This window comes from Poecilia reticulata, chromosome 14, assembly GCF_904066995.2.
Source record: "Poecilia reticulata chromosome 14, P_reticulata-male-v2, whole genome shotgun sequence".
NCBI lineage: Eukaryota > Metazoa > Chordata > Actinopteri > Cyprinodontiformes > Poeciliidae > Poecilia > Poecilia reticulata.
This window is the reverse complement of record NC_088843.1, coordinates 24432299-24457524: the sequence shown is the minus strand read 5'-3', so window position 1 is coordinate 24457524 and position 25226 is coordinate 24432299. Positions and strand designations below refer to the sequence as shown.

General features: G+C 38.3%; 1 protein-coding gene and 1 long non-coding RNA gene across 3 annotated transcripts in view; one reads left to right on the top strand and one right to left on the bottom strand.

Annotated features, from left to right (window-relative positions):
• The window catches only part of tmem132e (transmembrane protein 132E), a 449956-nt gene extending 425113 nt beyond the window's left edge, over window positions 1–24843 (top strand). For both annotated transcript variants that reach the window (XM_008428504.3, XM_008428502.3), the window contains exons 8-9: window positions 12958–13152; window positions 19297–24843. In XM_008428504.3, the coding sequence (XP_008426726.2) occupies window positions 12958–13152; window positions 19297–20367 (1266 nt within the window). In that variant the 3' untranslated portion in view covers window positions 20368–24843. The remainder of the gene's footprint in view (window positions 1–12957; window positions 13153–19296) is intronic.
• LOC103476280 (uncharacterized) lies at window positions 13103–16932 on the bottom strand. The gene is made up of 3 exons (XR_535439.3): window positions 14584–16932; window positions 13944–14208; window positions 13103–13193 (listed from the first exon to the last, which is right to left on the bottom strand). It is a non-coding gene; the product is annotated as an uncharacterized LOC103476280 (long non-coding RNA).
• Window positions 24844–25226: the final 383 nt, after the last annotated feature.

Here is a 25226-nt window from a genome sequence, read left to right as displayed (position 1 = left end):
AATCCCTCATTATTGAGAGAGTCTCACACACAAACTACATCAGCTGCCGAAGACAGGCGATAAGCTGTGATGGATGGTTGCAACACATACTTTGGGAGGTAATTATAGTATTCATCTTTGTTTTCTCTGCTTTCCTTAGAACCGTTGTTTGATTGCTTGTTTTCTTGTCTTGTTGTCCTCCCTAATCTCAGCAACTAATTTGGTGACATCGGTGTTGAAACTAAAGCTAGTTATAATAGTATCAAGAAGAAAAAAGACGTTTTCATAATTTTCTGTTCTTCCTCCACATCTAATCTGTTTATATTATGAAACAGAAGCCCGGCCCCTGTAAGCAGGCTCTGCTGCTCCCCTGCATGTTAATGCTCCAGGTTCAGAGGTCCCTATAAAGGAAGCAGCAGAAGTTATTAAGTCGAGGCTGTGATTTACAGGTGCTTCAGCGGCCATTTATGGGGACAGAGATAGGTAGCGGTTGGTGAGAGTTTTGATCACCCTGAAAGATCACGGTTTTAGCCTGTCGAGGCGGAGAATTGTTGCCTGATGGATGCATTCCATCAAAGCAAAATAGGGAGAAAAGATGTGCCACTAATCCATCACTTTAAATGAGCAATAGCTTGTTTATACTATGTTGAAGGGTATATAAATAATTACGCATCAGTTGAACAGCTGATGGTAAAACCTGCCTTGCCGACTCAATTTTAACCCAATAAATAAGATGTCAAGAAATCATTGCCTGCTCCAAATATCTTTGAAGGATTTTCAGCTCACAAATTTTCTGCTGTTTTGTTTATCCAGTCAGGTTTCACTTAATCAGACATAATGAATGTTTCATTTTTTTGGTTTTAGCCGAAAAAATGAAAGTCTTCAAAGACTTTTAAAACATTTTAAAAGTCTTTAAAAGTAAGAATTTTAAAGATGTCTTACTGTCCTGATGTTCCCTCTCTCTGAGCACATTAAAACGTGTATTGGTTTATCAGAAATTAAACCAGGAAAGGTTTGTACTTAAGGGTGGACATTAACACTAAAAGTAGGGCTGACATAAATGTTACAATTTTAAAATCAACAGTGGCCCCCTGCCTATTTGTGCCTCAGTATTTTTTGTGGATAGTAGCTCCAAATTAATTGTAGAAAATTTGCCTCTTGGCCTATTGTTTTCTGCAGAGCATATATAAAATATTGTAAAAAAAATTTGGCTTGGGAATCTCAAATACCTAGACGCAATGCTGCTTGACGCACTTTTGGCTAGCAATTAGAAAGCAGCCAATCCAGAAGTGCAATTTATTTTCCTTTCTGCTGATTGGCTGCGCCACTAAGAGTGGAGATATGGAAAATTGTAGTTCTTAGGTTTTGTCGTAGCGCTAAGACATCATGTTGGGGTTTAAACTATTAAAATTATAAGTATTAGGACTCTCACGTATTAGTGGATGTTAACTATTTGCATACAGCAAACCATGTTTGGCAAATTAACATGGTTTAAATTGGCAAATTAAATTTGCCAGTTAAGTTTGAACTGATGAGGTTGAGCTCAGGCTAAGATAAAGATTAATAGTTGTATGAATCATAAAGTTTTGCCTAAATGAAAGGAAAAAAAACTGATGATGAGATAAACTTGGACTTTTTGCATTTATATTATAAATTAATAAGTCAGCCTGCTAATATTAGCAACAAAGTTACCATGGAGCTCAGATTGTGATAAATATTAATAGCTGAATGATGCAGATCCTGATGACACGGTATTAATTTTTGGTCAACACAGGAGGCAAATATGAGTTTATACTTTTACTGCTTATATAAAAGTAAGCAATACTTTTATGCTTGCTTTTATGTAAGCATAAAGTAAGCAAAGTAATATTAATTTAATCAATAAATTAACTAACTTAATTTATTTAATTTATTGATTAAATTAAGTTTATTTAATTCTGAAATAAACTTTGTATGCAACATACATTTTACTGTCAATAACCCAACACCAGATGTTTATCTCCCAAAGAAACACATTTGAAAGAAGAATCTACAAACACTTAACATCCTTCAAGAATAATACAGCAAATAAAAATTAAGGACAATGTCTGTGGTGTCAGTTGGATGTCTGTCCACATTAATTCAGACATAAGTCAGACTTCCCAACAGAACGATAATCCATTATAGCTAACTAAAACGATCAGTGGCCACTCTCACAAAATTAAGAATCCAGCTGCTCTAAACTTCTCCTTTCATTCCTGCTCTTTATTTCCTGACTGGCAGGCCACCGAAAGATGTCTTGCCGCTTAAATACATCATAAAATGTATTTTATAAAAGGTTTATGTACTGTAAAGCATATTTTTCTCTGAACAAAAGTGAAAAAATCTAAAGAATTGTCTTGTATTCATTTGATGATCAAACGTGGGTTCTGAAGGGTATGAGAAGTTTTGATATGAAGTTGTGAAGCATGTCAGACACTTGTATGAAATCAATTAATTTCAAATGGCAAATCAGATGAAGAAGAAAGTGTCAGAATCTTTGCATCATTTCACATATATGAAAAAGTTTAAATAAAGACAAATCGTTTGGTGAACAGAAAATTCCACGAATCAGAGAAACCTGGTGGGAGATGGAGATTTAATCTGAAGGATTAAGGATCTGAAGGAGAACTAAGAGGCCAGATTTGAGCAGAATTCACTGCTGGTCCTCAAATCAGAGATTATTCCTTAATATCTGCAAACATATGTCATCCACAGACAGACAGCCGGACAGAAATAAACTCATCTGCACGATTCATTCGGCTTTTGATGTACAAAGTTTAAAGTTTGTGCTTCAGAGTTTTTGTTTAAGCTGACCCACAAACGTCTCAAAGGATTTTATGCTAAAACAATGTGATAGTGCTCTGTCAGCAGCAGTAGGAAGAAGTAAAGTCTTGAAATATTTAAGTTTTACCATTTGCCTCTCATACAGCTGCAGTTAAAATATATATGAGAGCATCTTCCTAAGTGATAGTAAACATGCTAATTCTTATTTGCCGCCTGTCAGCCTTCGTCTTCCTCCGACTATAAACTTTGACGTGTTCGATAAATTTGAAAGAGTCCCAAGAAGGCCGTTGTATCTTGGAGACTCTGCTGCAAAGCTCTGCAGCTGTCCGGGAACTCTCTTACCACGCAGGTGGTCTGCAGTGGCTTATTTTGCAGTTGGACCATCTGCTTACTTTGCATTTGTGAGAAGCAGTACAACAGCAGGAAAGTTCAAAACGTGGTAAAAGTTAGTCATTTTTTTCTTGCACTTCAAGTAGTTACATTTGTATTTCATCAGTGCATCCTCTGAAAGCAAAGCACTTTGTTTTGTGAGACGCACATTAAGAGGCACGACGCATCTTTGTGCTCGTCATTGTTAATTACCTTGATGGAAAGCGTAATAAAAGGCCCGTCATTTCTTCAGGATGAAGGCCGGAGCTTCCGGCAGACATGCTGTACTCAGGTAACATTGACCTGTCATTTAAGTCCACATTAACAAACAGGACAAGTTTCACGTTAACAGACCTGTTGTGTCTTAAACTGTATGTTCTTTTGGGACTTTATGCAAATGCAGCATTTTGAAAATGATCTCACAGCGGCACGTGTTGCTTCATAATACTTAAGCTCTGCCTTCATCTCTAGAGATTATAGATTTATAAGGATAAAAATTCAAATTATGATTTCTTTTCTCATTTTGCTTGAAGCATTTTGTGTTTTCATGCACATCCGAATATGTTGATATCTTTTGTAATGTCAAGGACAAAGGTTCAGTAGGGAAAGAATATCTGTGTTAAAAATGAATACAAGGCCACAAAACGATCAAAATATGATCAAAAATATTGTTTTTAAAGTACGCTCGCTGGGGACAAAATGCAAGCCTAATTTCCAAGTTGCATAAATATGCTGTTACATTTGTAAATTTACACAGTCAGTATTAACAGCAATAATTATATCATTTAGCCTTTCATGGGAGAAAAATAGGGGTTCATTTTTCAAAGTCATATTTTCATTGTTATTTATGCATTTATAAATATTTAGCTCTAAGCTAAATATTTAGGTAGCTAATTAAATGTGTAGCTGAGAGAGAAATATTTAGCTTACGGACTAAATATTTAGGTCTCTGCTCAGCCTTCCTCTTAGAATAGAAGTGTAACGTTGTTGGTTTACTGCTGAGAAAAATCTTGGAAATGTAGAGATTTAGGATCGTTAGCAGAAGCTCAAGGAATCTGTGATGGAGGAATTTGTTTTCTCTCGAGGAATAAATCTCTTATTTACATCAAACCCTTTTTTTAAAATTTGTCTTACTAATTTGGGCTCTGAAGATTTATTTTAGCCTAATAAAATAAATGGGATTCCATCAAGCTATAATTTGTTTCGAGACACCAATGAAACCCACAGTGGCAAATTCATAACTTTGCAAAGACACAAAATATTTCTGTTTTTGTCTTTTACTTGCATTTCACAAAGAGTACATAGTGTATTCCTCTTGAAACAAGTTTTTCTTCCAAAATAAGTGAGACTTAAGAGTCATGGAAAATATAGTTTTTTGTGTATTTTTATTTAGAGTACAATCCCATTTCCAACAGGCGGAAGCTGTCTGAATGCTCTTTATAAACTAAGATAAAACCACATCTTCATCCTGGTAGTCCCAGGAGGGAGCAGGGTGGGAAAAAAGACTTTGACTCTCAGAAAATATAAAGTACTTTCAGGGTGGGTTCATATGTCAAATTCTGTTTGATAAGATTTCCCACCAATTTCCCAATCAGGCGTTAGACCTTGTTTTGCAACATGCAGGGCAAATCCGGTCTCTCAATTAGTCTGAATGGCATTACTGCAGCTCGACTCTGACTTACAGAAACTTTTGTGCCAAGTCTCACAGAGCACAACTCCAACTTTAAAGCTGCAAGATTTGCATTGGTCTAATTAACTTTCTTGAAACTCACAAGTTAGAATTTTCTTAAGAGCCAAAAGGCTGCAGCAGAATAATGATCCCTTCTGGCGGTCTGCTTACAGTTTTACTTTGAGTTGATGCGTTACTGGTTGAAGGTGCATATGTAATGTTTATAACAAATATTTTTTACATATTTGTTTAAAACTGTCATTTCGTGACAGTATGTTATGAGACAGATAACATGTGAAAAGACTGATCTCCTTCACCCCCTTCCTCAGCTATTATTGCTTTCTGAAGATAAAAACAGATAATCATAGCCAGGAGGAGGGTCTTAGTGCCGCCAATCAAGTTTATGTACTCACCACTAAATGTGCTAATGGTGGAGAAACAACTTTCTGTTACAGGACAACCGTTTATCTGCAAACATCGATAGCTATGCTAACTAGCTTAAGCAATCATGACAGGCTGTGCTAGCTATGATTAACAACCCTAAGCTGGAGGAGCTTGACTTTTTTTTTTTCTTTTTTTTGACTTATTTTAGTTTATTAAACTGTCACAACAGTTTCAACAAGTATAAAAAAATCCTTTTTTCCTGCAGCCTTAAAAGGTGACCCATCTCCACAATTAGCAGCAGGAACATGTTAACTCAGCGTGCATGAATGAACTTTTCAGCTGATGTTCTGTAGCGACTTGAAGGATGACTTATTGGAAGCCGTGTTAGAGGAGAGAAACGCAGAGGTGCATGAGAACAAGGTAACATAGTTTGACGCTGTATGAGTGAGCGCTCAGCCAGCAGAGAGTCTCAGCTGGTCGGCGTCAATCTGCTGTTTGGGCTCATCATCTATCTTCAGTTTCGCTTCAGCATCAGTGAGATTTTGCATGGGATGAGCTTTGCAAAGTGACAGACGAACTTTTTCCTTCTGGAGCTTCACTGACAAACCAAACGAGGAACTGGAGCAGAAGAAGCTAAAGGACCTAAACTCATAATAACATGAAGACAGAAAGGAATGCTAATGACATGGTTATTCAGCAGCCTTAAATCAATATGTTTCATGTAGTGAATCTTCAGGTGAGAATCTGTGTTTGTTTTCAGGGAAATTTTCAAATGGTGGTTATCAAGACTTTATCACCCACATTTGTATCAAACGTTTCTAAGTGAATCCATTACATACACTAGAGGTTCAAAGATGGCAACTTAACATTTTTGTGGGTCATAAAATTAATTAAGAATATGAATTTATTTTGTTATCTCAGACAAGCAGAAGATGGATGAATACATCAGCCCTAATACTCCGTCGTTCTCTCAGCTGTTTCTTATAAGGAGCCAACCGACGTCTTTGCACCAACTCATCTGTAATGATAAACCTGACCGTTTAGCAAACAGTCGACTTTATTTGTGAATTTGTAATCAAACTCTACTGCAGAGAAAAAAGTGAACTTCGCTCCATCTAAAAACCTCGGCTCGGTTTGGTTGAGGTGAACTCTGGTCCGGTCTGAATGCATATGAGCGCCCAGCGGACAGGAGACCGCTACAAAAGCAGGACGTGAACTACAACGCAGGGCATCCTGGAGAAATACAACCCCAACAAATGCACGTGTCCAGGGCTGACAGGGGAAACGGTTCATTGTCTTTTGCCAAAGACAAAAGAAAAATCCTCCAGCCGCTAAACTCTGACAACTCTCCATTTTGGTTTACATTCTGTGAAGTCGTGCTCATGTCTTCTTCAGAAATGTTTGTGTCGTTTCCTTCAGGGGTTCTTGTTGCAGCGCCCCGAAGGCCAGCATGTCGGCAGCTTTTGCAAAGGTTTTGATTTGTTTGAGACAGCACAGTGTGAAAGCGAACCACACCAGCTGAAAATATGACAAATTATGCAATTTTGGTTGCTAATTGAACCAAGTCTTCCAGAACTTCAGGTTTGAAAACATCTTTAGTTTTTATTGATTTTAGCCACAATAGGAATAGATTCTGATGCACCAATCCTGAATAGCGTCTCACTTGTGTCTTTTACAAAGCCAAACACACTAATACAATTCTTCTAAATAAGAATATAATATGACCACATCATTTTACATGTGTTCAATTTGGAGTCATGATTGAGCTTTTTTATCTTATTTATGCCGATGTTGTTCCAATCAGCAGCACTTCCTCCCCAGAACGCACCCCATCCCAAAACAATCTGGGGGTTTTTTGTGCAGACGCTGTGGGAAACATGGGAAATCAGTAACTGGTAAAAGAAAATGAGGCAATCTGAAAGAAAATGAAGACCAAATTGCTTGCACTTCATCGGCACACGCTCCTTCTAATACATCACAAACAAATTGGTAACAGTCGAGGAGAGAGTCCCTCTCCTGGGTTTTCATTTTTAATGTTTCAAATGCTCGTTTTAAGTCTAATTTCCAACTGAATGGAGCAGCTTTCATTGCGGCGTAATATTTTAAAATCAGAAAACTACATCAGTACCAGGAGAGTAAATAATAAACTTCACAAAGCTGTTGTGTTTTTGTTCCGATTTTTTTTTTTTTCATCTCTTATTTGCTTGTCTGAATAATTAGCTTGAAACTTTGAACATTAGTTATTAGTAAACCTTTTCTACATTCACTCTTGGGTGTTTCACTGAACTCCAGCATCTCAGCCTCATTTTTATACCAATTATTAATAGATTTAAAGCTGACAGCCTGAATTTATTTGAATACTAAAGTTGTCCCAAATTTTCTCCAGCTTCAAACAATTAAAGTCCTATTTTAAACTCAAACTCTTAGATCATGTTGACTAAACTGTTTATAGAAAAACATTTTATGTCCCTTTCACATAAAGATGTGCAAATGAGCTCATTTCCTATGGGTGGGGATAAAACTTCATAGTTTTAACAAGACAAATATATTTATTTAGTGTTGCATGTTGTAAAAACCAATGTGTGGAGATGTGATAATTATGTGATCAAAGGCAGCTCTGTGAAAAGTTGAATTTAGGGCATAGTTATAAGATGGCAATGCTGAAGCTTTGGATTTAACATCAAACAAGAGTTAATAAACACCATCTTAACTTTCATTGTTACATAAGTGGGTTCCGATTTGCCATTTAATAATTAAACAATCAAAGGACTTTTGGAGCCAAATGATTTAATAGTCTGATTTAAGAGAAACTAAAGTATATTGGTATTGAACAGTATAATAAAAAAAAATCCAAATGAGCTCAGACTGAACCAAACCAAATAAACCAGAGAAAGCTGTGTAACAAAAATCACTTATGAATGTGGGTGAGCTTTCACAGGGAAACAGGTCTGAGCTGTGAGGGCTAACAAACAACTTCCAGCTGAACAGGAAACGGATCCTGATGCTCACAGGGTCGTTACAGCATAATGTCAAAAACTAGTCATGACAGCACCCTGAGCTCCTTTTTGCATTTGGGAGAAACTTCAGACAGAAATCCAGGGGAAATAATCGAGAACAACTGGTAAAGTCAATACGAACCATATAAAGAGGTAATAAAAGAGGTAGAAATTTGATGGTGAGTGAGGAAGACTTTAATGGCTAATAAATCACCTTCCTGGAAACAAATTGTTTCCCTGAGAAAAGCAACTAGAAAAGATGGTCGATGAAGTTTAAAATGTTGAAACGTAAAACATCTCTTTTCTTTTTTTTTTTTGTTGGCTCTTGTGGCCTTTATTTGAAAGTAGTTCGACAGGAAAGAGGGTAATGAGAGAGGGGGAAGACATGCGGAAAATGTCACCAGGCCCAGAATTGAACCTGCGACCACCGGCATGAGGACCAAGGCCTCAATATGTGGGTTGTGCTTTGCCCCTGCGCCACCACAGTGCCCTAAAACATAAAACATTTCTAATTAAAAGCAATGTTTGAGTCTTTTTGGGGTGAATTTTGTTAAAGATGATCTCAGAGTGAAGTTTAAGGTGTACATTTGGTCTGCAACATGTAATTCATAGTAAGAGTTGTTTTGTTTGAGTACTGTAAAAACATTAAGTCTTACCAAGTATTTTGTCTCATTTCTAGTGCAAATATTTTAATACACTTGAAATAAAGCAAAACTAATTTACAATGGACTTTTCAGCACAATATAGGAGCTTGTTTTAGATCAGTAATTCCTGAATATTAGTGAAAAAGTTCTAGCTATAAGTGAAACCATCTCCCATTGCAACAAGATGTTTTCCCATATATTAATTTAAAATGTCTATTTCACTTATGGCAGATGAACTCATATGTTTTCATCAATATTAAGGGAGAATTTACTTAAAACTAACTCTTTTATTTTGGTGAAAAGTTACTTATAAGTCGTACGCGTCTTATTTCATGTGCAACGAGATATTTGCACTAGAAACTAGACTAAAAATACTGATTTTGTGTATTTGCAGTGAATAAAAACAGAAATAAATATCTAAACAATATGTTTCAGATTGAATCATAACCTGGCGGAAGATCAGTTTCTGTGATTACATTTCTCAGTTATATAATCGATGCACAATGTGGCGTCTCTTTTCAATTTGTTTTGACATTTGGACATCGTTCCCAGTATTGATTTTTTTATTTATTTATTTTTTTTACAGTGTTAGATTTTCTTTTTAGTCGCTTTAATTGGCCCTTGAAAGCATCGGCTGCGGCCGAACAGAATGTGAAGCAGCAGAAAATCAATTGCAGGCAAATATTTTTTTATTTTGCAGTCATGCTCCATCTGACCTCGCTTGGATCATATGTTTTCACACACAAACTGACAATCTGTTTGCTCTGGAGAAATCCCTGATGTCTCTGTCCTTATTAGCAAATAGACTTTGGAGCTTTACTTAATTTAACTGTTGGGCTAAACCAAATTCGTCCCCAGAAGCAGAAATGGAAAGTTTTAAAATCAGGAGTTATGAAACGAACTCCCTGCAGAGCGTGATCCATCATCCAGCTGAGTTTTCCTCCAGATAGACTTTAAGAGTTTATTTTATTCATCCATTTACCATCATGCCTTGGGGTTTTGTGGTCTCACAATCTCGTGCATGTATGGGTTTGTGTACGAGACCATGTCTGTAACTCCCTTTTTTTCTGGCACATTAATCCATCACAACGATACGCCGATGGAGGTGGACCAAGGCGGGAGAATTTCATAGCCTCTAGGAATGTCTAACTATATAAATTTCCACTGATTTATTAATATCTTCATATGTCCTGTGGTATTATTGATGCAGATAGTAAATGCAGTAGGAGCAACGCAATATTTCTGCAGTGTAAATGGTTTCCGAATATAGAAGAGTAGAAGACGTTGTGTAAAAAAAACAACAAATGTTTATGCTTGAAAGGAAGATGGGTGAAGCAAGAGGACTAGAGGTCACAGAGTTTAATTATCTGGGGTCAACCATCCAAAACCACAAAAGAGTGGAGGCAGGAGGCGATTGTACACTGCAAAACGTCAAAATCTAGTTTCAAGTTCAAAATCTTAGTATAATGTAATAAGACACAACTAAATTACAAGATATAGGCGCTTGTTCCACTTGCAGATTATTTTACTAAAAGCAAGACATTTTCCCGTGTTATCAGTGTAATAATCTGCCTTTTTTATCAATATTAATGAAATATTTACTTAAAAACAAGCTTCTATATCTTGCTGAAATGTTGTATCTCATTTAAAGTGTACCAAAATATTTGCAGTTGGAAGACAAAAATGTTTGGTAAGATTTTGTCTTTTTTTTATCTGAAAGCTAGCTGCAAGAGTGAAAGGGACTGTTACAGTTAGACCTGCTGTGATGTACGATTTGGAGGCGATGGTGCTACTGAAAAATACAGGAAAGGCTTATAATGTTCAGATTTCCATTAGGAGCAACACAAATGAAGAGGAAGAGAAATGAGATCAGATTGAACATTTGGAGACAAATTTAAAGGGGCAATGCTGAGGTGTTTTTAGCATGCTGCAAAAGCACAAAATCTTACGTTTTATAGTTTCTAGTACAAATATCTTAGTACAGAAGTTCCCAAATGTTCCCCAAACAAAACTAGCTTCTGGCTGAGGACCCCCATTAGAAACCCGCAGACAATGTACTCACAGTATATTTTTAGTGTTTTTAACGTAAAATCAACAGCAGCAGTAAAACATGGCTCAGAAAATGTTGCAAAAAGAACAATCTGGGAAAGACATCAATTTAAATGGATGAGCTCAGTTTTGAATCTGACTACTGTAGTTTGGAATGCTGGGTTTAGGTCAGCTTTGCTTCTCAAATGCCAAGGTTAAGAGCCGTTTAATGCATGAAAGCAGAAAGCTGAGGTAATGGTGGCTGAAGGCAGAAGGTGACGGCGAGATGGCGAGGGCCTGCCGCAGGAGCAGGGAGGCCAGGGACCGGACCGGGCGGAGGTCAGGAGGTGACAAGCTTCAAAACCGTAACCTTAGCACCAGAGATGACTGAGCAGAGTGGGAGAAAAGCTCTGCTTCATGCAGGTAGAGGCAGAGAGGGGGAGTTGAGGAAAAACAGAGCTAACAGAGCTCAGAAAATGCACGAATAGAACATCCCTCTCTGTATTCCGCCTCTCCAGACATCGAACAGATGCTTCAGAGCTGTCAGATAAATAAGATGTGGTGCACAGCTGGAACATCTGTCCATTGTCTCCTGAGTTATTTTAGCATTCCAGTTAGATGTGCACAAACTCAGATCCAGCACATGCACCCACTTTGGCAGCTTTTATTCATTTAAAAAGGTAGAATGATAGTGGTCTTGATGACAGCAGATAAACAGTACTCTTATCTTAGTTAATTAAGCAGTGAGTACATGAGGTTGATTGGCAGTGCTAGGACCCTCCCCCTAGCTCTGATTGGCTGCATTTCTTCAAATGGCAGCAACAGCACAGGGAGGAGGTGTAGGAGATCCATCTTTTCACAGATTATCTGCCTCTTAACAAACTCTAACAGCAAAAAAGAAGTTTTTCTAAAAGTTTCATACTGCAGCTTTAAAGCTACATTTTTGTATTAAAAATGTTTTTAATTGGCCTGTTTAAAATTAAAATTCAAGTAAAAAAAAACAAAAAAAAACAGGCAGGTTTAATGTTACTCCACAAAAAATTATGTTCATTTTCTTAAAGTGGCCCTCTCTCCCAGATTCCAGTGGTGGAGAGGAAGACGGGCCCCAAATTATGTTCTGCTTGAGGCCTCATATAATCTTGGGCCGGCCCTGCCCGACCCAGAAGCTGGGGAAGAATGAAAACATTGACCCTACGATGGGCTCTCTCAGGTGCCCCATCTTTACCGCTTTGCTTCCATCAGATGGAATATTTGCTCGTCATATTGGCTGTAAATCAGATGAGGTTCGGGTGTGTTTTGAACGGACGCCGGTTGCTTCAAGGCTTCGGCCGGCGGTGATTTTGGAAGCTTGTCAGACACCGAACGCTCGGCTGCTGCCACAGCTGCAGCTTTCACACGCTTTCCGACTCTGGAGTTATAAAACGCTCCAGATGAAGCTGGAATTGATTTCCCCGTATGACTTTAAGAGCACTGCTTGGCTGAATGGCTCTTCTCTGCGATAGCTGTCCCTCATGACCTCGGCCTGCAACGGCGAAGTAAAATGGTGATATTTTATAAGTGGCCAAAGGGGCTTTGTGCAGACGCCTATCAAAGGGCTGGGATTATCCATGACACTCAGATGTGTGTGTGCGTGTGTGTGTGTGTGTGTGCGTGCGTGTGTGTGCGTGTGCGTGTGCGTGTGTGTGTGTGTGTGTGTGTGTGTGGGTGTGCGTGTGTGTGTGTTTTTTCATCCAGTCGTCACTGTGAGACATGCGTTTACAGCTTCACGTTGTTATTTGCTGTCTGGTAGCAGCTGATGGTGATGGACTCCGTCTCAAGTGGGGGTTTTTTATCGTTCGGTTGTTTTGTTTTTTTTCATCCTCCCACTTTGATAGACTGAGAGGCATTGACACATGGATTCAAGACACGCTGCAACAAACAGAAGCACACAGCACTTTAATCTAAAATTGGCTTGTCATGGGCTTTATGAGTTTCACAAAGACAATAAAGCTGTTGTCTATTCTGGACTAAAGCGACGTTCGTCCCCCCCCCTGTCATGTGGAGACGCAATAAATAAAAGCACTTCATCTTTTCTTCTCCGCAGGTGGAGTCTCCGCTGGCAGTGGACGCGGTGCTGGGCGAGGCGTTGTTCTCTGTCACAGATGACAAGGTTTCCATCACGGAGCTGCGGGTTCACACTGTGTCGGGCCTAACCCTGTCCCTGCAGCCCAGCCCCGGCAACAGCCACACCATGGTCGCCAAGGCGTCCGGTGTCCAGACACTCACAGCCCTCAAACAGGTAACAGCAGCAATGATCAGCCTGAGAGGAACAGGCAACAGCTGTTTGGATGAGAGAAATAAAAAAAAACCTACCTGAACGAATCTGACCCAGTATGAAAAAGTTAACAGCAGGGATTGTGCGTGTGCGTGTGCGTGTGTGTGTGCGTGTGTGTGTGCGTGTGTGTGTGTGTGTGTGTGGGGGTGTGTGTGTGTGTGTGTGTGTGTGTGTGTGCGTGTGGGTGTGTGTGTGTGTGCGTGTGCGTGTGTGTGCGTGTGTGTGTGTGTGTGTGTGTGTGTGTGTGTGTGTGTGTGTGTGTGTGCTTATTTATGTTACCTATTTAGAAACCTATTGATGTATTCACTCACTTTCTAAGCAGACAAAAGTTCATAATTTCAGGTTTAACATTACATTTGTTTTAGCAAACAAAAAAATAATTTTTACCATAACAGTTTAGCTTAAATTTTATTATAACATGATTTCCATGTTAACACAAACTTCTGCTTTTTTGCATATAGTTATTGTTAGCATAAGTTTTATTTTTGCCATAACTTCCATTTTGGCATAAATGCTGTTTTAGCAAAAACTTCCATCTTAATATGGGTTTTATTATAATTTTGTATTTTGTTGACCTTCCTGGGCCACCGTAACAAAATGAAGCGAGAGCGAAAGACTAGCCAACATTAAGGTGGATCTTTTGAACCATGTCAGACTGTACTCTGTCACTGCTGGAATTAGTGTTAACATAAAAAACAACAAACATTCAGATTCAAACATTCAAAATTTGCTGCAGTGTAATGCCATTGGCTTACTATGGAAAAAGAAGCCCAATCACTTTTTGTCCATGAACCAAAGTTGGCCTTTTCTTTAACTCGCTCTGGTCACATTCATTCCATCTGCAGTTGTTTGGCTACACAGGGAATGTCTTGGTGGAAAACTGGGACGGTTGCGTTGCTGCAGGCGGACCTTGGTCAGTGAGAGGTTTTTGGAGAGTTGAATGCATGTTTTCTCCCTGGACATCTGGAGTTGGCCCGTTTCCCAGTGACAGAGATGCTGCAGGGGTTGCTCATCTGAACACTGCACAAACACCAAATCTTACCAAGCATTTTTTTGTTCAGTTTCTAGTGCAAATATCTTAGTACATTTGAAATCAGACAAAACTAACCAGCGTGTAAGTTTTCAGGAAGATTTAGGATCTTATTTTAAGCCAATAATTCCTTAATATTGATTTTTAAAAGTGCTAGCTCCACTGATAGATTATTTCACATATCAATACATTTCTCCCATGTTATAAGTGAGTCAATACTTTTTCATCAATATTAAGGGATTATTTACTTAAAACAAACTCCTATATCTTGTTTTAAGCAAACAATATATAGTCAGTTAAATCAGTTTAGTCTTATTTCAGGCATACTATGATATCTTCCCAATAAACTATGCAAAAATACTCACATTTGTTGTTTTTGCAGTGCAGCCCAATCCTGTAAGCATCACCGCCACATCATGTTGATGTCCAGAATGCTTGGTCATTTTTATCAACATACAAATGAAAGATGAGATTTAGTTTCTGCTTATTTAAGTATTTAATTCCGATTCATGTATTTACTGTCCACAAACTTGAACAAAATTATATTATAAAAAATGCAAACAAACAAACTAACTGGTCACTAATAAAATGCAGAATCCTTCAGTATCAAAACCTCAGATGTTTTTATAATAATTCCTTGTTTATTTCAACGGAGTGGTGAAATAAATTTGTTCCAAAGGTTGTCAACAAGCACGCAGCAGTTTCTCTTTTAAGCAGTGAAGTGCTTAACGTGCTGTCAGTGTTCGGCAGCAGTCAGGGAGGATGCCAGATAAAAGCCGAACTAATAAGTTTCCACTCTGTTCCTTTACAGCAAACTCAATACTAACTGAGCCTGGAGCAAAAACACTCCAAAAATATGTCCAAATGTATTCCACAAGATAGATTTTGCTCTTCAAATTAACAGCAACAATATGTAGATTTTGTTTTATTTGTTTGTGCAACGCAAAAGGCATAGAGAGGTGGATCTGTGGGAAGGATTAATTAGGATCCTTGCTTCACCCAGAATAGAACGTGAACATGTGTTCGCCCTCCTCCAACGTTGCTAAAAATCCACACTGAGCATGAGTGAAGGAGAAGCAGGCATTAAATCCCAATTTTTCCTGCTTTCCGCTTCTTGGCCACCTTGAAATTTAATTATTGTAATGTATTGTCCTAAGTGCTCTCCAAGGCCATGCCGTAAAAGGCAGCCAATTCCTCCGGCACACATCTCTCGCCAGGCTGCTGGCTGAAGCTATTTCAAGCCATTTGACTTCGTTTCACTGGAAAACTTTCTAAATGTCCGCTATTACTGTAGAAATGAATGAAACACATAAATCCTGATAGATGGACATTTACCAAAACAAGCCGCCTTTTCAAGTGCAAGTTAACCCCAAATCAACTTTCTTCTGCTGATAAACTAGGTTATCTAAGGTTCTACCTTTATGTTTCTGTGCAAATTATGACATTTTTGTTTAAATTTGTTTAGTTCTGCAATATATGGCCTAAAATCATCTCAGTGCTGCCCTCCTTTGGTTGAACGGTGGTTACTGCAAGTGAATTATCCTGCGTGTTTTAGCAGCCAACCTTGGTTAGTGTTTTTGTCTGAGTGAGACATAGAACTATCTCACTCAGACACAGCACAAGTGGCAAGTCAGGAGCTGGAGTAGTGAGCATCACCGTGGCGATAGTCGCTAGACTAATCCCTCTGCTCATCCCCACACTTGACCACGCCCCCTGTATGTTTTGACTCCACCCACTTTGACATTCTTCTAATTTTGTCAGGTTGGGTTATGCTTCCACAGGTGGATAAATTACACTTGAAATAACAGAATACAAGTCATTTTATTCACAATCTAAGATGGTACAAATATTTGCTCAACTCATGTATATTTTATAATGCAAGCTGTTCCTCTTAGGCATGTAATAAGAGTGAAACTTAATCAAATGAGCTCATAGAAATGATGACATTATATGGATTTATAGAAGCAAATGGTTCCGATTCAGTGCATTATTTATAATCAGAGCCATATTATTGCTTTTTTTACAGAGATGACAGGTTTGCCTTTTTAGAATCGTGTCTCCGAACCTGAAGTAAAGCGGGTGTACATCTGTTAGACACCTTCAGAAATCTGTTGAAACAAAGTCCTGCCTCTCTTGTCATCTGTCCGACTGGATGTTAGCTGACGTTTAAGCAAGCTGCTAACAGAGGACACCATCAAACGCTACCTGATTACAGGTAGGGACTTAGTCTGTGGCACATTTTCATCCAATCTTTCTCCAGAGGGAGTACGGACGTAAAGAGTGAAAGAAAAGAAGAGATGAGACCATCGCGGTCGATAAACACAAAGAGACAGACTCATCATTTGATACACGTACTTACTAATGGCGCATCTTTGTCGGCACCTCTTCGTTTACCAGCACAAACAAAGTCAACCTTGAAGTTAGTTTGTTCTTGTTCTCATCAGAGACAAGAAGTTCCTTTGCATGTTAAGACTTTTAATTTGGGGGGAATTGTTTGGTTGTTTCAGAAAATCTCCTGAGGTTTAGGGTAATGGAGTGAGTCCAGACTGTCAAAGATGCTCAGAGTTGGGAATTTGAAAGTTCCTCTGAACGATATAAATACAGGAAGAGTTCACCGCTTGTCATCAGAACTGCTCTCCTCTATTAACCCTTTAACAACAATTTTAACAGCATTTCCCTGAAAAGTGTAGCTCCTACAATGAGCTCAAGAGATACGCAGTTCCACCATGTGTTTGCTAATTGCTGCTGGCTAGTCTCAAGGAGCAATTAGCAAGGGCTGCTCTGTGAGGTAGAAGCTTGGAATCTGCAGTTCAGAGGAAGAGCTGTACCTCAAAGGTGGGGCTAGGACCACCCAGGCATTTTGCTTAGATGAATTGTTGCCTTGGCGATTAAAGGATTTCTTAAACATGCATAAAAGAATAAACGCGAGACTAAGTTGATTTTACAAGATATTTCCCCTTTAACAAAACATTTGAGTTAGCCACGGTTCACGCTGAAGAACTAGGTTTTCTTGGTAATCGATTTTCTGTTGTGAACTGATTTAAACAAAAAATATTATCTAATGAAGATGTATTTTAAGCCAAGTATCCTGTATGAGTTGTATCTTTGGTGCAGTAAATGATGTCGCTGCTCTGTCTCAGCTACAAGTTAATGAGACAAACAAGATCTGATCTGGTTAAAACTGTGTTCTCTTTAATTCGTCTTGCTGCAGAACTCGACAGCCATGACACGTTTGTTTGACAGTAATCTTTGCAAACCTGATGCTGTAGCTCTGCTTCCTACTTAGAAAATAAAAGAAACCATAAAGAGAATGCCTGTAAATAATTTTGTGCTCATTCACCCTTCAGAGGATCGCAGTGGTAGGGAAAATCTAACTGAATTTATTCACTGAGATCACAAACGGAAACATTCAAAGAACCAGCTAATTTAGCAATGAGATAAAGGTTTGTTAAATGTCGTCACATTTACAATGTGGGTTCTGCCATCTTATGGTCATCTGTTTATTATCCTCTAATGCTATTATGACCAAATTTAAATGACAGCTTCTCTTAATCCAAAACATTTTTGTTATTGTTGGCCTTGACACGATGCTGTTCTGTTGTATCTTGATGTGTTCTGGTATGGCATCAGATCACATCAACACATTCACTGTAAATTTGATTATTTATGGAGGACTGATCCTGCCAAAATTGACAAATAACATAGAAATTGTTAAATAGCTCGATAAAGTAATTAATGTAGAAGAGTTTTTACAGAACTTTACCAGAAATGCTAAGAAATATGGGAAAATTATGCATATACCAAGTGAGTTACAAAAAGTTGAAGAACATGTATTTTCCTTTACTTTTCTGACATCTGACCTGCAGAAAACTTAACGTACGAAGGAGCCAATGTACAGCTCAAACTTCACAAAAACCTGCAGTGGTAATAGTTAAGACCTTGTCATTGTGTGTTCCTGACTGATACACACAGCAGACAACAAGGTCCTGTCTTTAAATTATTTTTTATAATTTTATTATAAAAGAAATTGCTCAAGTTTCTCCAAAATGACTTCTATTTCAGCAAAAAGTTGTACAGCCTAAATATGAGAAGTCGAAACAAAATCTTATTTTATATTGCTACAATAAAATGAGCTCGGTTCATTTGCCTTGCTAATTTCAAAGTCCACAAAAGTAATAACATTTATTAGAACTTATCTATGCACAACTTTGACAGATGGATCATAAAATTTGAGAAGCCCTTTTATCTAGACCTGCACAAGTTCTTCTAAAAGTGTTGAGAGCAATGTTTTTCTTGATTTATAGAAAGGGAAAGTTTTCCTTTTGACCTTGTTTTTTAGATAACTTGGCATTTTGTTGTTCACTTGATGTAAATTAACCAATCCCTTTAATGTGTCCCATTTGTATGTTCTTTGATCAGTTTTTTAAATGCCTTCTGACATCTTAAGTAGACAACCAATGACATGATTTCGGGGGTTTACGAATTTTAAACTTAACAATCTACACATTATGTACTTTGTTATACTTATATTTGGGTCTCTACTGCTTCTAAAACAGTCAAAGCACTTAAAAAAAACACCCAGTTGTTTTTTGGCAATATTTTTTATTTTATTTGACCTTTATTTGTCAAGGTTGTCCCATTGAGATCTAAGATCGTGTTTACAAGAGAGACTTGTTTTAATAAAATAATATTGCAAACACAGTAATGAAAAATAACTTTAATGTTTTTTTTGGTGTATGGAAAATGAGCCATTTCACAAACCTCAGGGGGGATGGCCAGCAGCAGCTTATTTGAATTTAAAGAGACAAGACACCCTAAAGCAGCTCATTCTGATAGGCAGGACTGAGCAGACTAAAATCTCATTATCTAAGAAAGATTTTGAGCAAAAAAATCTAGTAAACATGTTTTAAATAACCCATAGACCTATTCTTACCTGTTCAAGGAAGCATAATAGGTCATCTTTAACACCGGTAAGTAAATGGAACAGAGAAACTTACATTCATATGAAATCCGGCATAGGGTCAAAACTTATTTTTGTTGAAACTAGAAATGTAATCTGTCTCTCTTCTCCCTGACAGGAGGCCAGTTTGTCTGTCTGGATGCTGTTCAGTGACAACACCGCCGCCCCTCTGACTTACTTTGATCCCAAAGACTACAACCTCAATGCCTCTACTCTGGACGACAAAGTTGTGTCAGTATCCCAGGAGCCGCAGCAACGGTGGCCTGTGGTGGTAGCAGAAGGCGAGGGATCAGGAGAAATGGTGCGTGTAGAGATGACCATCTGCGAAGCCTGCCAGAAGACCAAACGCAAAAGCGTCATTGCATCTGCTGCAGTTTATGTCAAGGTCCGTTTTGGCCCCGAGGAAGACTCGGAGGAAGAAACGACCACAGAGGGCGAGATTGAGCTGGCATCTGTCACCAGGCGGACAATCATTGATCCCAACATCAGTGGAAGAATTTATGATACTTCTAACGAGCAGCCTGCCAGTGTTCCCATTGATTACACTAATTTCCCCACCATTAGCAACCAAGAGCGGCCGACTGAGAGTGATGAAGAGGAAGGGGACGATTTTGTGCATTCGCCACGCAACATGACTGATCTTGAGATTGGCATGTATGCTCTATTAGGCGTCTTCTGCTTGGCTATATTGGTGTTTCTAATCAACTGCATTGTTTTTGTGCTTAAATACCGCCATAAGCGCATCCCGCCTGAAGGCCAGGCCAACATGGACCATTCTCACCACTGGGTGTTCCTTGGAAACGGCCAGCCGCTCAGGGCCCAATGCGACCTGTCTCCACAGCAGGTGGAAAGTCCCAGCAACCCTTTGGAGGGGGTACAAACTTGCTGCCATGGGGACCATCACAGTAGTGGCAGTTCCCAGACCAGCGTTCATAGTCAGGTCCATGGAAGGGGTGACGGCAGCTCTGGCGGTTCAACGAAGGATAACGGCGAGGAGGCCAGTTCACCCACCTCCAAACGCAAGAGAGTCAAGTTTACCACCTTTACCACCCTCCCCACAGAGGAGCTGCCCTATAACTCCATCCCCATAGCAGACGAAGAGGATATTCAGTGGGTTTGCCAGGATATGGGCTTTAAAGACCCGGAGGAACTCCATGATTACATGCGCAGAATAAAAGAAATAGCCTAAGATTGGAGGTGCATTGTGAAAGCACTGCTCTCGACTTTCTAAAGAGACAGTTCCTTTCTATTTTTCCCCTTTTTTCAAGCAAGTGAAAGATGATTTTTCACAAACTTTAAGGCCAACAATTGTTGCTCTGGTTAGGGTTCGTTCCATGTAGTTTGCACAGTGCTGTAATCTCATACACCCTCACACAGGAGAGAATGCAAGAAGCCAAAGACTCGACCAGAGGATCTCAATCACAAGAGACGTCTGTAAATCTTGGCTATAGGAAACATGTTTTACTTGGAAGCTGAGCCATGGAGACATATGAGAGCTGCTCCAGCTCCAGTTTTTCAGGATTTGACTTTTACAAAATCCTGACATGGACAGGAGTACAACAAGGGTTAATGTGTTTCAGTGGCTCAGCAGGACTCTGCAGTATTGTACCTACTCCAAACAAAGAGGCCTTTGATGAACAAGTAACTTTCAAAGACTCTAATTAAAATCTGTTTTAAAAGAATTTTGTTTTTGCCAAAGTAGAAAAAGCATTCTTTTAATGGCAAAACCTTTGTTGTTGTCGGTGTAGCACATTCATGATTTGTACTCATCTTCATTACATACATTTTCTACATTTAGTAGGTAGATGAAAGCAGTGCCCTACTACAGTTTCCTGGTGTTCCTGACAAATCTGATGCCTTATAAAAACGGTCACAGTTCACTAATATCAGTGCAGACACTGTTTTCTCACTGTTAGGAGGCTTGAGACGGCTTAGTGCAGCATTAAAGTAAAACACTACAGCCATTCTCCAGCCTGAAGAGACGAGCGTTGCATGAAAAGGTAACCTAAGGCACAATCAGCCAACTTTTTCCAAATTTGTACATGTTTATAATGTAATTAAACAATTATTCATACACATTAATAAACTAATAAAATGTTACCATGCTTTACACGCATGTCATGTTGGGCTTACATACATACAGACATTCCTCTTTGTATATAATTCTGTCAAACTGGAGTTGCTTAAAATGTTACAAGTTTCTTTCTCCAAGGAGGAGAAATGAGAATCTGGTTGAACTCTTGGGATCTTTATAATCTTGTGGTCGGTCAAAGTTTCTCCACTGTACTGCTGTGACAGATGTAGATTTTTATTGCTCTGGAATCTCATTTGACTGTTTGATGTGGGAATTTGCTATGCATAAGTTTTAACAGATCAATATTTTTGATGATTTATTTCCCTTTTCAAGTTTTGCAAGGCTAAAGCTTCTGAGAATGTAGGAAACAGAAATACATTAATTGAGCTGTGTTTGAATCGCTGTGTCATTCACTCTTAAGTCATACATAATGTAGCAACGTTTAACTTTCTCACCCATTAGTGTTTCTGTACCCCCAGGAAGCTAAAGATAATATAAAAAATATATCAGGATTTTTCGACTTGTTAATAATGTCCAAAGATGTTTATTGTCTCAAGTTCAAAATGCTCAAATTCTTTAAAGTTAAACTTGAAGTTTTTGTCAAAACCGCAAAATTTGCCAACCATCAGCTCAGATTATGTTAGCATTTTGAGGTTTTTATAGCAAATAACTGGGAATATCCTCCACAATTTTGAAGTGTTGTGGCAGTGAAGTAGAGTCTGTACCGCCATCCCCTGCTTGGTTCTCCAGTGAAAATGTTATTTTGACTGAGTGAACATTTCAAACACAGCTCTGAATACATTCAGACTGAGCACAGCCTCCTCTAAACTCCACAGAAATGTGAAACACCCTTAAAGAAGGTCACCGAATATATTATTGATTTTGTTTCATCATTTACATCGCAGCCATTTCATGCTGTCTCATTCTTTTAGCCGCATCACGGTATATATGAATTCCATGTTTTATTAATAAGTTCCAATAAACTTGGAATAAATAAGCTAAAGCTCACAAAGTTGCCCCAAACTAAACAATATGAGCAGGACCACAGCGTGTTAACGAACAGCAGGACAAGGAGGAAGAAAAGAAAACGTTGGCTGTGTCAAATGTGTAGATGTATTTGTGAGGTTGTGTTCACTTTACAGACAAGCCAGACCAGCTGAAATCAAGCCATCTATTTTAGTTGTGTTAATTGTTGCCTTTGAAAATGTACCTGACACTGAACATAAATATTAGTGGGAGAATTAAAGAACTTTAGAAACTGAGATTTCAAACAGAATATCACCGTCCAGACAGATAGTTTTCATTTCAGACAGGGTTTCGTTTTTCTAGAGATGACTTTTGAAGGTTAACATTTTTCCATCTGATCTCACATGAAACATTTTCTACTAGGGACTAATGAGACAACCATGAGATCAAAAATTACTTTCTAGGACGGTTTCCTCTAATTCCCTACTTTGGATTTTAGGGCTTTGATTTTTTTTTTTCCTTTTACCCAACTTACTGACTGATTTTGGCTTATTAAAGTCCCTTTTATAATCAGCACCATTTTACCTGCTTTTTATCCCCCATGTTCTTAAATTAGACACAATCCAGAAATATTATGCAAACACATGTTTCACAGGAGAAACTGAAATAGATATATTTAATTCTCTCAGCTTGATGTTTACTATTTGATTGTGTGGCAGTTAAATGGTGGAACTGTTTGCTAACAATGTAAATATTGGAACAAAACCGACTTTAATTTAGCTTAACATTTACAACTATCGGTAAAATATTGCTTTAGCTCGTCCACATGTACATAGACTCACAGCTGATATTCATAAATCCTGGATTGAGTTTACTGTACTTGCTTTACTGCATGCCCTCTTTATGTTCTGTGTGAGAAAAATGAATGAGTTGTAAAACTGTTTTGATTGCAAGGTGAAACATTACTTTTCGGTGTCTAAAGGTGCGTTTCGACTGTAGACTTTTTTTCTAGAAGCTAAGTTCTCGCGACGGGAAAGTTTCAAGAGAAGTTTAGCAACAGAAAACAGCCCTGGTGGTCAGGTAGGATTTTTAAGATCACACCAAACATTCAAGGTGGGTTTACGGTCTCTGGCTTTAGTCTAGGTTCTCTCAGTAATCTTTATTACAGCGGCTCATAACTTCATTTAATTCAGTGTGGAATTATTAGTGTTGTTTGTCGTCATGCAGAATATAATGTTTTATAGATATTACATTTTAAAACGTCAGAAAAATGGAAGTGGAAAAGAGCAATTGTAAAACACTTTAAATTAATCATGGAGTACTTTTATATTATTGAGGGATTTTACTTGTGTTTTGGCCTGATACAGAAACTTTTTCTGTATCAGCTGCCAAAGTCGCAGGTAAATAAGGCACTCTGAAGCGTCTCCATTACAAAAGTGCACAAAACTTAGTCAATATTCTGCTAATGTCGAAAAAAACACCATTTTGAGGTTGCAACACTTCCATTAAATAAGAAACGCAATTAAAATCACACATGAATACGTTTGTTCATGCGGTGTCATTAAAAAAACATGCTGCCCCATGTTCCTCCAACTAACTAACTTCCTGTCGTTTTCTTCTTCATGGTTTCTTCTTCAGTTAAATTTCGGCGCTGTAAGACTCTGGTTTCTAATCCCAGCAAGAATTTCTCTTTCTTTTTGACATCTACTGTTAGAATTAATTTTAAAAAGTCACACATTTTCATGAACTTTGGTTTTACTTATATTTTAGAGTGTAGTGCTGTAGAAGACCAAGAGGTTCATTACTGTAGAACTTTGCAATCTCAAATGAATCTACCTTTTTAACTGTTAAACATTTCTGTGAAGTTTTTGAAGAGTGTTTTCTTATAGGATGTAGCCACCAGAGATTTGGATTTTATTGTTGTGGAAAACTGAGGAAGAACTACTCGTCAGCCATCTTAATTTTCCCCTTCTTAAAAAAAAAGCCACTAGACGGGGCTGAGGTAAACCTGAAATATTATAACAGATAACTACCGTAATTACAGTCGAAACGCATCTAAAGTTTGCTTATTGTTCAACCACAGCTTGAACTTCATTTATCAGTTTGTCAGTTCAAATTGTTTCTGTTTTTACTTTAAATCTCAGGATGAATGTAGACTTCCCAATCAAACCTGGCAGATCTGTGTTAAATGTGACTATGAGCCCAAACTGGTGACCGTTGAAACAAAGTAGAAAATACCAAACAGCTTCTTAATTCTGAATTTCCCTGACTTGTTCATGCATTAAATATTCAACAGTTAGACTTTTTTCCTCTTCATGCATTTTGTCTATTTTTTTTTTTTTTAGTATCTTGTTCCTGATTTTGTGTTTTCTTCAAGCTGCTAACAGAGACTCCTTACAGTATGTAAATGAGAATTTTGAATTGTATTCCCCACCCTCACGACCACACAGTGAACTGTGCACGACATTCACGGCTCCAGCTTTCCTGGACCAAGTTACCACCACACTGACTATAATATTGTAATGTACAGAGCACTGTTAAATTTCCTGTATCCTGCTGAAAACAGACCCTTGTATTTTCCTGTTAAATGTAAAGTACTAAAGAGAATCCAATACACAAGTGAAACTGTGTCTGTTTGACTTTCTAAATAGTGCAAAACACCCACAAAGACGAGGTAAGCGCTGCTGCTGATTTTTGTGTTGGTTTTCTGTTGGAACAGTGGAGTAAGTAGCCTCTTGTGAGACCAATTTGTCCGTTTTTCTCTGCCTGGTTTGATCATATCCAGGCTGACATCCTGCTGGTTTTTGAAGTGCATATATCATTGCTTTCCACCCCTCACTGTGCACAGTTTGAGGACCATCCAACAGTTCCTGCAGCAGTGGGAAGACGCCACATGTGATGCTCTGATGGACAAAATCCACAGTAAGGGGTGTGGTCTTTAACTCTGGGGTGTTTGGTCCTCCTGGTCACTTCATTAGGTCCCTTAAGTTAAAGAAAATTTGTGATTT